General features: G+C 32.8%; 1 protein-coding gene across 2 annotated transcripts in view; it reads right to left on the bottom strand.

The window, feature by feature from the left end:
• nars2 (asparaginyl-tRNA synthetase 2, mitochondrial) overlaps positions 1 to 12,842 on the bottom strand; it is a 16,342-nt gene extending 3,500 nt beyond the window's left edge. The window contains exons 1-10 of one of the 2 annotated variants that reach the window (XM_062062168.1): positions 12,121 to 12,836; positions 10,086 to 10,195; positions 9,892 to 10,012; positions 9,690 to 9,830; positions 9,539 to 9,619; positions 8,173 to 8,264; positions 7,928 to 8,060; positions 7,772 to 7,870; positions 7,633 to 7,670; positions 30 to 96 (exon numbers count right to left, since the gene is read on the bottom strand). In XM_062062168.1, coding sequence (XP_061918152.1) covers positions 30 to 96; positions 7,633 to 7,670; positions 7,772 to 7,870; positions 7,928 to 8,060; positions 8,173 to 8,264; positions 9,539 to 9,619; positions 9,690 to 9,830; positions 9,892 to 10,012; positions 10,086 to 10,195; positions 12,121 to 12,261 — 1,023 coding nt within the window. In that variant the 5' untranslated portion in view covers positions 12,262 to 12,836. Of the gene's footprint in view, positions 1 to 29; positions 97 to 7,632; positions 7,671 to 7,771; positions 7,871 to 7,927; positions 8,061 to 8,172; positions 8,265 to 9,538; positions 9,620 to 9,689; positions 9,831 to 9,891; positions 10,013 to 10,085; positions 10,196 to 12,120 lie in introns of both variants that reach the window. The other variant, XM_062062169.1, reaches the window with a different exon arrangement.
• Between the last annotated feature and the right edge of the window lie 2,208 nt (positions 12,843 to 15,050).

The raw sequence follows: 15,050 nt of genomic DNA, 5'->3' as shown, positions 1-15,050 counted from the left end.
CCACTGCAAGGACAGGAGCAGGTGCGCACCTTTGTTGGGTAGATGAACGTCTGCGAGCTGCGCTGTAGGATGTCTATGGCCTCGCTGTAAGTCATCCTGAAAGTACACACACATCTTTCTTAAAGACCACCTTTCTTTACAATCATTCACAATCCTTATGTAAGACAAGAACACACTGGCTTTAATATGCATTCTAACTCGTAAAATATGGCTAGTAAGAGGTGGCTTACAATGCAGATAATGGGAGTACACTATTGCCTCCATAAAGTCCTCTAAAAACTCCATTTACATGTGGTGACCGGAGTATTAACAAGTATTATTGTTATTACAAGCGCTAACACAGAGGAACTACTTTTAGTAGCATTGTGATCAGAGAGAGCTAACTCGCTTATGCTGCTATATTGACATGTTGAGCTGCTGCATGGCCTCTGAGTTGGTGAAAGTTCATTCTAGATGATAAATCATGTCTCTCACCTGGATAGTAGAAGGTTGTGGACATAAACCCACAAGTTGGTACACTTTCACATCCAACTTAGACCCGGAGATGGCCAAAAAGACACTTTTTTAAAAACTCTTTGTGAGGATGATGATGATGAATTGTTGAAGTAAAGGGGAAGATACAACCATCCCATCAGTCTTTATCCCAGTGAGAGCAGACATTGTACAGTAAGTGTTTGTTTTATTATTTTTTTATATCTTGTTTAGCACTTAGCAATACTGCTACATGATGCTTAGTGTTCCACTTCTAAAACTCGTAGATCATCCTCCTTAAAAATAGAAGTTTCTGGATCGTCATTGTCTCAAAGTAGTCTTTGTTGTCTCTCATCAAGTCTGCCATGATTAGTAGTCTTGTTGTTGTTGTTGTTGAAGGGAAAGTTGTGATGCGTCTGTGAAATTAATACTTGAAATGATCAAAATATGTAAATACCACATGTCATTATGAATGTTACTACATTATATATATAATAACAGTGTGTATATAAAATATGTAAATATTACATGTAATCTGAATGTTACTAGATACTACATATATACTTACAGTGTGTATATCAAATATGTAAATATTACATGTTATTATGAATGTTACTAGACACTACATATATACTTAGTGTGTATATAAAATATGTAAATATTACATGTGATTATGAATGTTACTATGTTACATATATACTTACAGTGTGCATATAAAATATGTAAATATTACATGTTATTATGAATGTTACTATGTTACATATATACTTAGTGTGTATATAAAATAGGTAAATATTACATGTTATTATGAATGTTACTAGATACTACATATATACTTAGTGTGTATATAAAATATGCAAATATGACATGTTATTACGAATGCTACTACATGACATATATACTTACATCACATATATATTACATGTTATTATGAATGTTACTACATGACATATATACTTACATCATGTATATATTACATGTTATTATGAATGTTACTACATGACATATATACTTACATCATGTATATATTACATGTTATTATGAATGTTACTACATGACATATATACTTACATCATGTATATATTACATGTTATTATGAATGTTACTACATGACATATATACTTACATCATGTATATATTACATGTTATTATGAATGTTACTACATGACATATATACTTACATCATGTAAATATTACATGTTATTATGAATGTTACTACATGACATATATACTTACATCATGTATATATTACATGTTATTATGAATGTTACTACATGACATATATACTTACATCATGTATATATTACATGTTATTATGAATGTTACTACATGACATATATACTTACATCATGTATATATTACATGTTATTATGAATGTTACTACATGACATATATACTTACATCATGTATATATTACATGTTATTATGAATGTTACTACATGACATATATACTTACAACATGTATATATTACATGTTATTATGAATGTTACTACATGACATATATACTTACATCATGTATATATTACATGTTATTATGAATGTTACTACATGACATATATACTTACATCATGTATATATTACATGTTATTATGAATGTTACTACATGACATATATACTTACATCATGTATATATTACATGTTATTATGAATGTTACTACATGACATATATACTTACATCATGTATATATTACATGTTGTTATGAATGTTACTACATGACATATATACTTACATCATGTATATATTACATGTTGTTATGAATGTTACTACATGACATATACTTACATCATGTATATATTACATGTTGTTATGAATGTTACTACATGACATATATACTTACATCATGTACATATTACATGTTGTTATGAATGTTACTACATGACATATATACTTACATCATGTATATATTACATGTTGTTATGAATGTTACTACATGACATATATACTTACAACATGTATATATTACATGTTATTATGAATGTTACTACATGACATATATACTTACATCATGTATATATTACATGTTATTATGAATGTTACTACATGACATATATACTTACATCATGTATATATTACATGTTATTATGAATGTTACTACATGACATATATACTTACATCATGTATATATTACATGTTATTATGAATGTTACTACATTACATACAGTATATACTTACAACATGTATATATTACATGTTATTATGAATGTTACTACATGACATATATACTTACATCATGTATATATTACATGTTATTATGAATGTTACTACATGACATATATACTTACATCATGTATATATTACATGTTATTATGAATGTTACTACATGACATATATACTTATATCATGTATATATTACATGTTATTATGAATGTTACTACATGACATATATACTTACATCATGTATATATTACATGTTATTATGAATGTTACTACATGACATATATACTTACATCATGTAAATATTACATGTTATTATGAATGTTACTACATGACATATATACTTACATCATGTATATATTACATGTTATTATGAATGTTACTACATGACATATATACTTACATCATGTATATATTACATGTTATTATGAATGTTACTACATGACATATATACTTACATCATGTATATATTACATGTTATTATGAATGTTACTACATGACATATATACGTACATCATGTATATATTACATGTTATTATGAATGTTACTACATGACATATATACTTACAACATGTATATATTACATGTTATTATGAATGTTACTACATGACATATATACTTACATCATGTATATATTACATGTTATTATGAATGTTACTACATGACATATATACTTACATCATGTATATATTACATGTTATGAATGTTACTACATGACATATATACTTACATCATGTATATATTACATGTTATTATGAATGTTACTACATGACATATATACTTACATCATGTATATATTACATGTTGTTATGAATGTTACTACATGACATATATACGTACATCATGTATATATTACATGTTATTATGAATGTTACTACATGACATATATACTTACAACATGTATATATTACATGTTATTATGAATGTTACTACATGACATATATACTTACATCATGTATATATTACATGTTATTATGAATGTTACTACATGACATATATACTTACATCATGTATATATTACATGTTATGAATGTTACTACATGACATATATACTTACATCATGTATATATTACATGTTATTATGAATGTTACTACATGACATATATACTTACATCATGTATATATTACATGTTGTTATGAATGTTACTACATGACATATATACTTACATCATGTATATATTACATGTTGTTATGAATGTTACTACATGACATATACTTACATCATGTATATATTACATGTTGTTATGAATGTTACTACATGACATATATACTTACATCATGTACATATTACATGTTGTTATGAATGTTACTACATGACATATATACTTACATCATGTATATATTACATGTTGTTATGAATGTTACTACATGACATATATACTTACAACATGTATATATTACATGTTATTATGAATGTTACTACATGACATATATACTTACATCATGTATATATTACATGTTATTATGAATGTTACTACATGACATATATACTTACATCATGTATATATTACATGTTATTATGAATGTTACTACATGACATATATACTTACATCATGTATATATTACATGTTATTATGAATGTTACTACATTACATACAGTATATACTTACAACATGTATATATTACATGTTATTATGAATGTTACTACATGACATATATACTTACATCATGTATATATTACATGTTATTATGAATGTTACTACATGACATATATACTTACATCATGTATATATTACATGTTATTATGAATGTTACTACATGACATATATACTTACATCATGTATATATTACATGTTATTATGAATGTTACTACATTACATACAGTATATACTTACAACATGTATATATTACATGTTATTATGAATGTTACTACATGACATATATACTTACATCATGTATATATTACATGTTATTATGAATGTTACTACATGACATATATACTTACATCATGTATATATTACATGTTATTATGAATGTTACTACATGACATATATACTTACATCATGTATATATTACATGTTATTATGAATGTTACTACATGACATATATACTTACAGTGTGTATATATTACATGTTATTATGAATGTTACTACATGACATATATACTTACATCATGTATATATTACATGTTATTATGAATGTTACTACATGACATATATACTTACATCATGTATATATTACATGTTATTATGAATGTTACTACATGACATATATACTTACATCATGTATATATTACATGTTATTATGAATGTTACTACATGACATATATACTTACAGTGTGTATATATTACATGTTATTATGAATGTTACTACATGACATATATACTTACATCATGTATATATTACATGTTATTATGAATGTTACTACATGACATATATACTTACATCATGTATATATTACATGTTATTATGAATGTTACTACATGACATATATACTTACATCATGTATATATTACATGTTGTTATGAATGTTACTACATGACATATATACTTACATCATGTATATATTACATGTTGTTATGAATGTTACTACATGACATATACTTACATCATGTATATATTACATGTTGTTATGAATGTTACTACATGACATATATACTTACATCATGTAAATATTACATGTTATTATGAATGTTACTACATGACATATATACTTACATCATGTATATATTACATGTTATTATGAATGTTACTACATGACATATATACTTACATCATGTATATATTACATGTTATTATGAATGTTACTACATGACATATATACTTACATCATGTATATATTACATGTTATTATGAATGTTACTACATGACATATATACGTACATCATGTATATATTACATGTTATTATGAATGTTACTACATGACATATATACTTACAACATGTATATATTACATGTTATTATGAATGTTACTACATGACATATATACTTACATCATGTATATATTACATGTTATTATGAATGTTACTACATGACATATATACTTACATCATGTATATATTACATGTTATGAATGTTACTACATGACATATATACTTACATCATGTATATATTACATGTTATTATGAATGTTACTACATGACATATATACTTACATCATGTATATATTACATGTTGTTATGAATGTTACTACATGACATATATACTTACATCATGTATATATTACATGTTGTTATGAATGTTACTACATGACATATACTTACATCATGTATATATTACATGTTGTTATGAATGTTACTACATGACATATATACTTACATCATGTACATATTACATGTTGTTATGAATGTTACTACATGACATATATACTTACATCATGTATATATTACATGTTGTTATGAATGTTACTACATGACATATATACTTACAACATGTATATATTACATGTTATTATGAATGTTACTACATGACATATATACTTACATCATGTATATATTACATGTTATTATGAATGTTACTACATGACATATATACTTACATCATGTATATATTACATGTTATTATGAATGTTACTACATGACATATATACTTACATCATGTATATATTACATGTTATTATGAATGTTACCACATTACATACAGTATATACTTACAACATGTATATATTACATGTTATTATGAATGTTACTACATGACATATATACTTACATCATGTATATATTACATGTTATTATGAATGTTACTACATGACATATATACTTACATCATGTATATATTACATGTTATTATGAATGTTACTACATGACATATATACTTACATCATGTATATATTACATGTTATTATGAATGTTACTACATTACATACAGTATATACTTACAACATGTATATATTACATGTTATTATGAATGTTACTACATGACATATATACTTACATCATGTATATATTACATGTAATTATGAATGTTACTACATGACATATATACTTACATCATGTATATATTACATGTTATTATGAATGTTACTACATGACATATATACTTACAGTGTGTATATATTACATGTTATTATGAATGTTACTACATGACATATATACTTACATCATGTATATATTACATGTTATTATGAATGTTACTACATGACATATATACTTACATCATGTATATATTACATGTTATTATGAATGTTACTACATGACATATATACTTACATCATGTATATATTACATGTTATTATGAATGTTACTACATGACATATATACTTACAGTGTGTATATATTACATGTTATTATGAATGTTACTACATGACATATATACTTACATCATGTATATATTACATGTTATTATGAATGTTACTACATGACATATATACTTACATCATGTATATATTACATGTTATTATGAATGTTACTACATGACATATATACTTACATCATGTATATATTACATGTTATTATGAATGTTACTACATGACATATATACTTACATCGTGTATATATTACATGTTATTATGAATGTTACTACATGACATATATACTTACAGTGTGTATATATTACATGTTATTATGAATGTTACTACATGACATATATACTTACATCATGTATATATTACATGTTATTATGAATGTTACTACATGACATATATACTTACATCATGTATATATTACATGTTGTTATGAATGTTACTACATGACATATATACTTACATCATGTATATATTACATGTTGTTATGAATGTTACTACATGACATATATACTTACATCATGTATGTATTACATGTTGTTATGAATGTTACTACCGTACATTACATATATACTTACAACGTGTATATAAAACCCTGATGGAGCTTTACGGATGTTTTTTAGAGTGCTTTACATGCGGAATAGAGCAATTCCCATTACCTTTATTTTTAGCTGACTTTTGCTAACTTTAGTTTAGGGTTTAAAATGCATAAAAAAGAAGAACAGGTGTTCTTGTCTTACATAAGTATTGTGAATGATAGACAAAATTAAAAAAAAGTGCAGTTCCCATTTAAAAAACAAATCACAGATGAAAAAAAAGACCTACACGAGGAAGCGCTCCTTCAACATGTCCTCCACAGCATCCTTTCAGCACGTCGGGACGCGGCAGGAGAAACAAAGCCAGACGATTGGACGACGGGTTGCCAGGCGGACTTGAATGAATGGAAGTGTTCTTGGGGACTCACCCTGTGTCCTGGTGTCACGTGCTTGTGGAACACATCAACGTCGCGCGCGCAGCAGGACAGCACGTGCTCAGTAGTCCGCCTGAACATGTCCTCCATGACCTAAGGAGCAGCCAAGTCCATCAGATGAAGTTAGCGTGTGTCATCGCACTGCCGCACCTTGACCAGGTCCTGTATGGACTGCGTGAAGGCCACCTCCGCCTCCACCATGTAGAACTCGGCCAGATGGCGACGACTCTGGGAGTTCTCGGCACGGAAAGTCGGCCCGAAAGTGTAGACTTTGGAAAATGACCTGCAGGCATAATTACGAGAGATGTGTGTGTGTGTGTGTGGGCCCTGAAGGCACCACACAATTATGATACAGGATTAGAACGAAGGAGAGAGAAAGAAAACAGAAGTCTGACCCTGACATGACCTCCAGGTGGAGCTGCCCAGACACGGTCAGGTAGGTTGGAACCGAGAAGAAGTTGTGATCCTCTTTCTCTGGCCAGGAAGGCTGCAGAGAAATGCAATCTTAGGCCACTTGGTTAGGTACACATGCAGTCTGATACAACAGCAAGGTTGTAGACCACCACCACGTACCTCATTTCAGTACAGGCGTGATTTGTTAAAACACATGTACAGTAGGAAGGGGAATAATATAGCACCATTCGTGGAGGTTTACCTGACACATGAAACGTGACAAATTTAGGGGCGCATGATCCACTTAGTGTTGAACATCTTAAAAAAAATGTTTGTCGGCAATTCCAACTTTATGCAGAGTGGCGCTTTCCATCGTTTTCAGCAGACTCTTCCTCTCACGCGAGATCCACCCTGGAATGGGGCCCTATGAATCCCTTCCCTACTGCAATTCCATATCCATTAAAAAGTTTATGTACAGTATATAGCGCTTAATCACAAGTGTCTCAAAGGGCTTTTAAACGTGATCTAATATTACACTCTAACCATTGTTTGTTCAAATGAAAACAGGTATTTAAAGATCATGACTTTAAAGCAACTTATCCATCAAATTGTGAACTGTAAAAATATTTTTTACGGTAAACAGAAACTGGCCAAATTTGACCATAAATGAAATTAAAACAGTTTATTATTTACAGTAGTAATGCACTGTAAAAACAACAACCATATATTTTACGGTAAAAACTGTGGTACTGTTTGTCCATTTATATGTTGTAAAAAAACACAAAAAAAAGTCAAATTTTCATTTTTTTTATTGTAAAATATAGAATTGTGTATGTAAAAATATCATAATAAATAAATAATTGTGTATTAATGACTGATGACTTATATTTATATTGTATTCACTGTTACAAACCAACCTCTGAATAATAGCCATGGCCTTCAATTAAAACAAGTGTGCATTAAAAAGTGTAACAGCCCCATCTAGTGGACGAAATTGGTACACCACAGTTTCAACGTCATTTAAAGTTAAGTTAAAGTACCACTGGTTGTCACACACACACACTAGGTGAGGTGAAATTACCCTCTGCATTTGACCCATCCCCTTGTTCCACCCCTTGGGAGGTGAGGGGAGCAGTGAGCGGCAGTGGTGGCCACGCTCGGGAATCATTTTGGTGATTTAACCGCCAATTCCAACCCTTGATGCTGAGTGCCAAGCAGGGAGGTAATGGCTCCCCTTTTTATAGTCTTTGGTATGACTCTGCCGGGGTTTGAACTCACAACCTACCCATCTCAGGGCGGACACTCTAACCACTAGGCCGTATTCCCTAGTTGGACAACACAAGAAGGGTGTATGTTTTTAATGCCCACCTGAATCTGAAAGAGTTCCCCTGCTCCTTCACAGTCGTTGGAGGTGATGATGGGCGTGTGAACGTGCAGGAAGCCATTTTCCTGGCGAGGGGCGGGGACAGAACAGGTGTGTGAGGTGCAGCTGAGGAAGGTCTGCGACCAGCGGGCTCACCTTGAAGTATGAGTGGATGGCAGACGTGGCCTCGCTCCGAATCCTCAGCAGGGAGCTGAAGGCCTTGGTTCTGCTGCGAAGATGTGGGAACTGGCGGATGTACTCCAGCTTGTGTCGCCCTTTACTCTTAAAGGGGAAGTCCTGCGAGGAGAGGGAGGCATGACAAGTTCCTGTGGGCGGAGCTCGTAGGGCGCGTCCTTACCACAGGGTCACATTCTCCAACCACGCCAATGTGCTCTGCTTGGAGCTCCACCGCTTGTTTCGGGTGCTGACTTTCCTGCAGGGTTCCTCGGACCTCCACTGCGCTCCCAAAAGTCAGCGATCTGCGTGGAAGGCAGGAGAAAAGAAGACATTTTCCACACGTCGTCAAGACCTCACGCATCCTGAAGTCCTTACGGGTGGTCCAGCTGGGGACTGGCCACCACCTGCAGTGACTGCAGGCAGCTTCCATCGTTCACGTCCAGGAACAAGTTGGCCTTCTGCGATCTGACGGAACCAAGCCATCCCTGGAAAACAAAGTCCTTCTCATTGAGGGCCAATTTTAACAGTGAATGTGTATATCATTAGAAACATTCAATAGTCTTGTAGCAGTGAATGTGTATATCATTAGAAACATTCAATAGTCTTGTAGCAGTGAATGTGTATATCATTAGAAACATTCAATAGTCTTCTTAACAGTGAATGTGTATATCATTAGAAACATTCAATGGTCTTGTAGCAGTGAATGTGTATATCATTAGAAACATTCAATAGTCTTGTTAAAAGTGAATGTGTATATCATTAGAAACATTCAATAGTCTTGTTAAAAGTGAATGTGTATATCATTAGAAACATTCAATAGTCTTGTTACACCATTTGCAAAGGAAAGGGTTCTTGATTTTCATGTTTTTACTTACAGATTAATAAATAACTTGCTTTGAAATCATAAATCAAGTTGTCAGGCCGTTATTAAAGTATCAATTTTGTAAAAAAACCCAAAAACTGTTATAACCGTGTAGAACTAATGCATGAAGTACAATCAAAACTGAAAAAAACTAATAATACATTTTGCCAGAAAGGGTTTTATTCTAGCCTTTTACAGGCCACGTAAATATTGTGGCGGGCCACGATAAATCTATTTGGCTGACTACATCCAATGATGTGGCGGGCTAATTAATAAACAATGTGGCAGGCCAAATAATAAACGAAATGGCGATGCAACTAAAGCAATGTGGCGGGCAACTTTAAATGATGTGGCGGGCCAATTAAAAACAATGTGGCGGGCCAATTAATAAACAATGTGGCGGGCCAATTAATAAACGATGTCGCGGGCTAATTGATAAAAGATGTGGCGGGCTAATTGATAAATGATGTGGTGGGCCAAATAATAAACGACGTGGCGGGCCAATTAATAAACAATGTGGCGGGCCAATTAATAAACGATGTCGCGGGCTAATTGATAAAAGATGTGGCGGGCTAATTGATAAATGATGTGGTGGGCCAAATAATAAACGACGTGGCGGGCTAATTAATAAACAATGTGGCCGGCCACATTGAAGATGTGGCAGGCCAAATAATAAACGAAATGGCGATGCAACTAAAGCACCTTAAACAATTAGGGGGCCCACTTTAATAACGCCACATTATGAACGATGTGGCGGGCCACTGTAACGATGTGGCAAGCTACCATAAACTATGTGGTGAGCCAATTTAATAACGTCATGGGCCACACTAAATGATGTGGTGTGCCAATTAATAAACGACACGGTAGGCCACATTTAACGATATGGTGGGCAACTTTAAATGATGTGGCAGGCTCCATTACATGATGTGGCGGGCCAATTAATGAATGATGTGGCGGGCCAATTAATAAACGACACGGTAGGCCACATTTAACGATATGGTGGGCAACTTTAAATGATGTGGCAGGCCCCATTACATGATGTGGCCGGCCAATTAATAAACGACGTGGTGGGCCAATTAATGAATGACGTGGCGGGCCAATTAATAAACGATGTGGCGGGCCAATTAATGAATGATGTGGCGGGCCAATTAATGAATGATGTGGCGGGCGACTTTAAACGATGTGGCAGGGCAGACTTGGCCTCCGGGCCTTGAGTTTGACCCCTGTGATGTAAAAGAACTGTTACAGGAAGATATTTGAAACAAGACACATGAACGCAGCACGCTTGCTGTGAGGCATTCAGGGGAAATAGGAAAGTTTAAAATCATCCAACTGAAGAACATTTAGAAGACAAATGAAGGAAAAAAATATATATTTTAAATAATGTCACGTGTATTGTTGCATGCTGGTGAAATGATGATCACGATATAATATATTATAATGTAATTATATAAGAAGTCATGTTATTAAGTGGAAGATTGTGTTGAAGCTGTAAAGAGTTCCGAGGCCAGTAGTAATAATAAGTGCAGATAAAGAGTGTTTACTTACACAAACTTGAATGTTTTCTCCCACTGAAGATCCTGAGACTGCTTCAGAAACTCTCAGCTTCTTTGTTGTTTTCCTAGAAAAATGTCTGAAAGTGAAAAGTGCTCTTCTGCACACATCAAGTCCAGAGCATCTTGACAACATCCCGGCCTCCAAACCAATCAAAAGCACACGTGTCGCTCTCCTTTAAACGTCAAACTAAAAGTGTGGGCGACATTTATGAGTCAAATGTGAGGATTTAGGAGTCAAATGTGAGGATTTACTCTCACTTGACATTCACGTTCGTGCCGCCTGCTCTTTCCTCGTTACTTCCGGGTTGGCTCGAGCCTCTTCCCCATTGGTCCACTATGATCACATGGGTAAAAAACAGCCAATCAGATTTGAAGCTTTTACGTCAGTGCTTTAGCCACTCATGGGAGTTGTAGTTTTCTTTCAAAATGACTAAAACTACACATTAGTAACATTTATGAGCGGTATAAAACACGGTTTTAATTATTTACTCCGCTAATTAAATATGTTTTACATCGATGAATATACCAGAACTTATACTATTGTACGGTCAGGAAGATAAATATGTGACAAAAATGATTTCATTAGTCTATTTCAAAGTGACAACATGCCACAATATCTACTGAAACAAATGGAAAACAGTAATCTGGATTCAAGATTGTTTAAAGTATTTTTTTTAAAAGCATGTAGCGTAAATGTCTAGTTTGTATTCTTAACTTGGTCCGCACTTACACAAGATCTTGTATTAATTTATAGGATATGGCAGAATAATTTCACAAATATTTCCCAGGAAGGCTTTAGGGGTAAACTGCTTATATTTAAAGAAGGAAAACAAAAAAAGCAACATTATTAGGACTGTAAAAGACGAGTAAATGACGCCACAGTGAGCGCGTGGCACGCTCACTACCTGTATAGACACTGCACTTGAGCTAATTGTGCGTCAATAACAATAATAACGGTGCCGACACAAAAATGACACACATTGAAGAGCAATATTAGTATAGTATTATACACAATATTAGTACAGTATTATATACAATATTGGTACAGTATTATTTACAATATTGGTACAGTATTATATAGATTGTTAGTACAGTATTATATTTAATATTAGTACAGTATTGAATAGAATATTGGTACAGTATTATATACAATATTAGTACAGTATTATCACTATCTGTATTATTATAATTATTATTATTTATTCAGGGCTCGTGCAATAATGTTATTGGTTTTTTTAAACATTTAAAAAACAAAAACAAGTATTGGTAGAAATATTACAAGTGCTTCAAAAATGCATTTGTAATATTAACAGAAAAAATACCACAAGAATAAAGTCTTTATTCAATAAATCACTATGATCCTCATAATAAAATACTCATATTGTTGTGTAACAACATGACCCGAAGGGACTAATAAATAACTCATCTAATGACACATTGAATTCAAGTATTACAACAATTGGTAACAAATGCAGACTACAAACAAATTAATAATTCAGCGTGTTTACTAGTTGTACCAGGTGATGGCGCTGTTGTTCCACATGTTAATGTGTTTGTTTACTAGTTGTACCACGTGATGGCGCTGTTGTTCCACATGTTAATGTGTTTGTTTACTAGTTGTACCACGTGATGGCGCTGTTGTTCCACATGTTAATGTGTTTGTTTACTAGTTGTACCACGTGATGGCGCTGTTGTTCCACATGTTAATGTGTTTGTTTACTAGTTGTACCACGTGATGACGCTGTTGTTCCACATATTAATGTGTTTGTTTACTAGTTGTACCACGTGATGGCGCTGTTGTTCCACATGTTAATGTGTTTGTTTACTAGTTGTACCACGTGATGACGCTGTTGTTCCACATGTTAAGGTGTTTGTTTACTAGTTGTACAACGTGATGGCGCTGTTGTTCCACATGTTAACGTGTTTGTTTACTAGTTGTACCACGTGATGGCGCTGTTGTTCCACATGTTAACGTGTTTGTTTACTAGTTGTACCACGTGATGGCGCTGTTGTTCCACATGTTAATGTGTTTGTTTACTAGTTGTACCACGTGATGGCGCTGTTGTTCCACATATTAATGTGTTTGTTTACTAGTTGTACCACGTGATGACGCTGTTGTTCCACATGTTAACGTGTTTGTTTACTAGTTGTACCACGTGATGGCGCTGTTGTTCCACATGTTAATGTGTTTGTTTACTAGTTGTACCACGTGATGGCGCTGTTGTTCCACATGTTAATGTGTTTGTTTACTAGTTGTACCACGTGATGGCGCTGTTGTTCCACATGTTAATGTGTTTGTTTACTAGTTGTACCACGTGATGGCGCTGTTGTTCCACATGTTAACACATTAATATGTGGAACAACAGCGCCATTGTTGTTCCACATGTTAACGTGTTTGTTTACTAGTTGTACCACGTGATGGCGCTGTTGTTCCACATGTTAACGTGTTTGTTTACTAGTTGTACCACGTGATGGCGCTGTTGTTCCACATGTTAACGTGTTTGTTTACTAGTTGTACCACGTGATGGCGCTGTTGTTCCACATATTAATGTGTTTGTTTACTAGTTGTACCACGTGATGACGCTGTTGTTCCACATGTTAATGTGTTTGTTTACTAGTTGTACCACGTGATGGCGCTGTTGTTCCACATATTAATGTGTTTGTTTACTAGTTGTACCAGGTGATGGCGCTGTTGTTCCACATGTTAACGTGTTTGTTTACTAGTTGTACCACGTGATGGCGCTGTTGTTCCACATATTAACGTGATTGTTTACTAGTTGTACCACATGATGGCGCTGTTGTTCCACATATTAATGTGTTTGTTTACTAGTTGTACCACGTGATGACGCTGTTGTTCGACATGTTAATGTGTTTTTTTACTAGTTGTACCACGTGATGGCGCTGTTGTTCCACATGTTAATG

Source organism: Entelurus aequoreus, linkage group LG10, assembly GCF_033978785.1.
Source record: "Entelurus aequoreus isolate RoL-2023_Sb linkage group LG10, RoL_Eaeq_v1.1, whole genome shotgun sequence".
Lineage (NCBI taxonomy): Eukaryota > Metazoa > Chordata > Actinopteri > Syngnathiformes > Syngnathidae > Entelurus > Entelurus aequoreus.
Note: the sequence above shows the minus strand (reverse complement) of the source record. Positions and strands in the feature narration are given on the sequence as shown.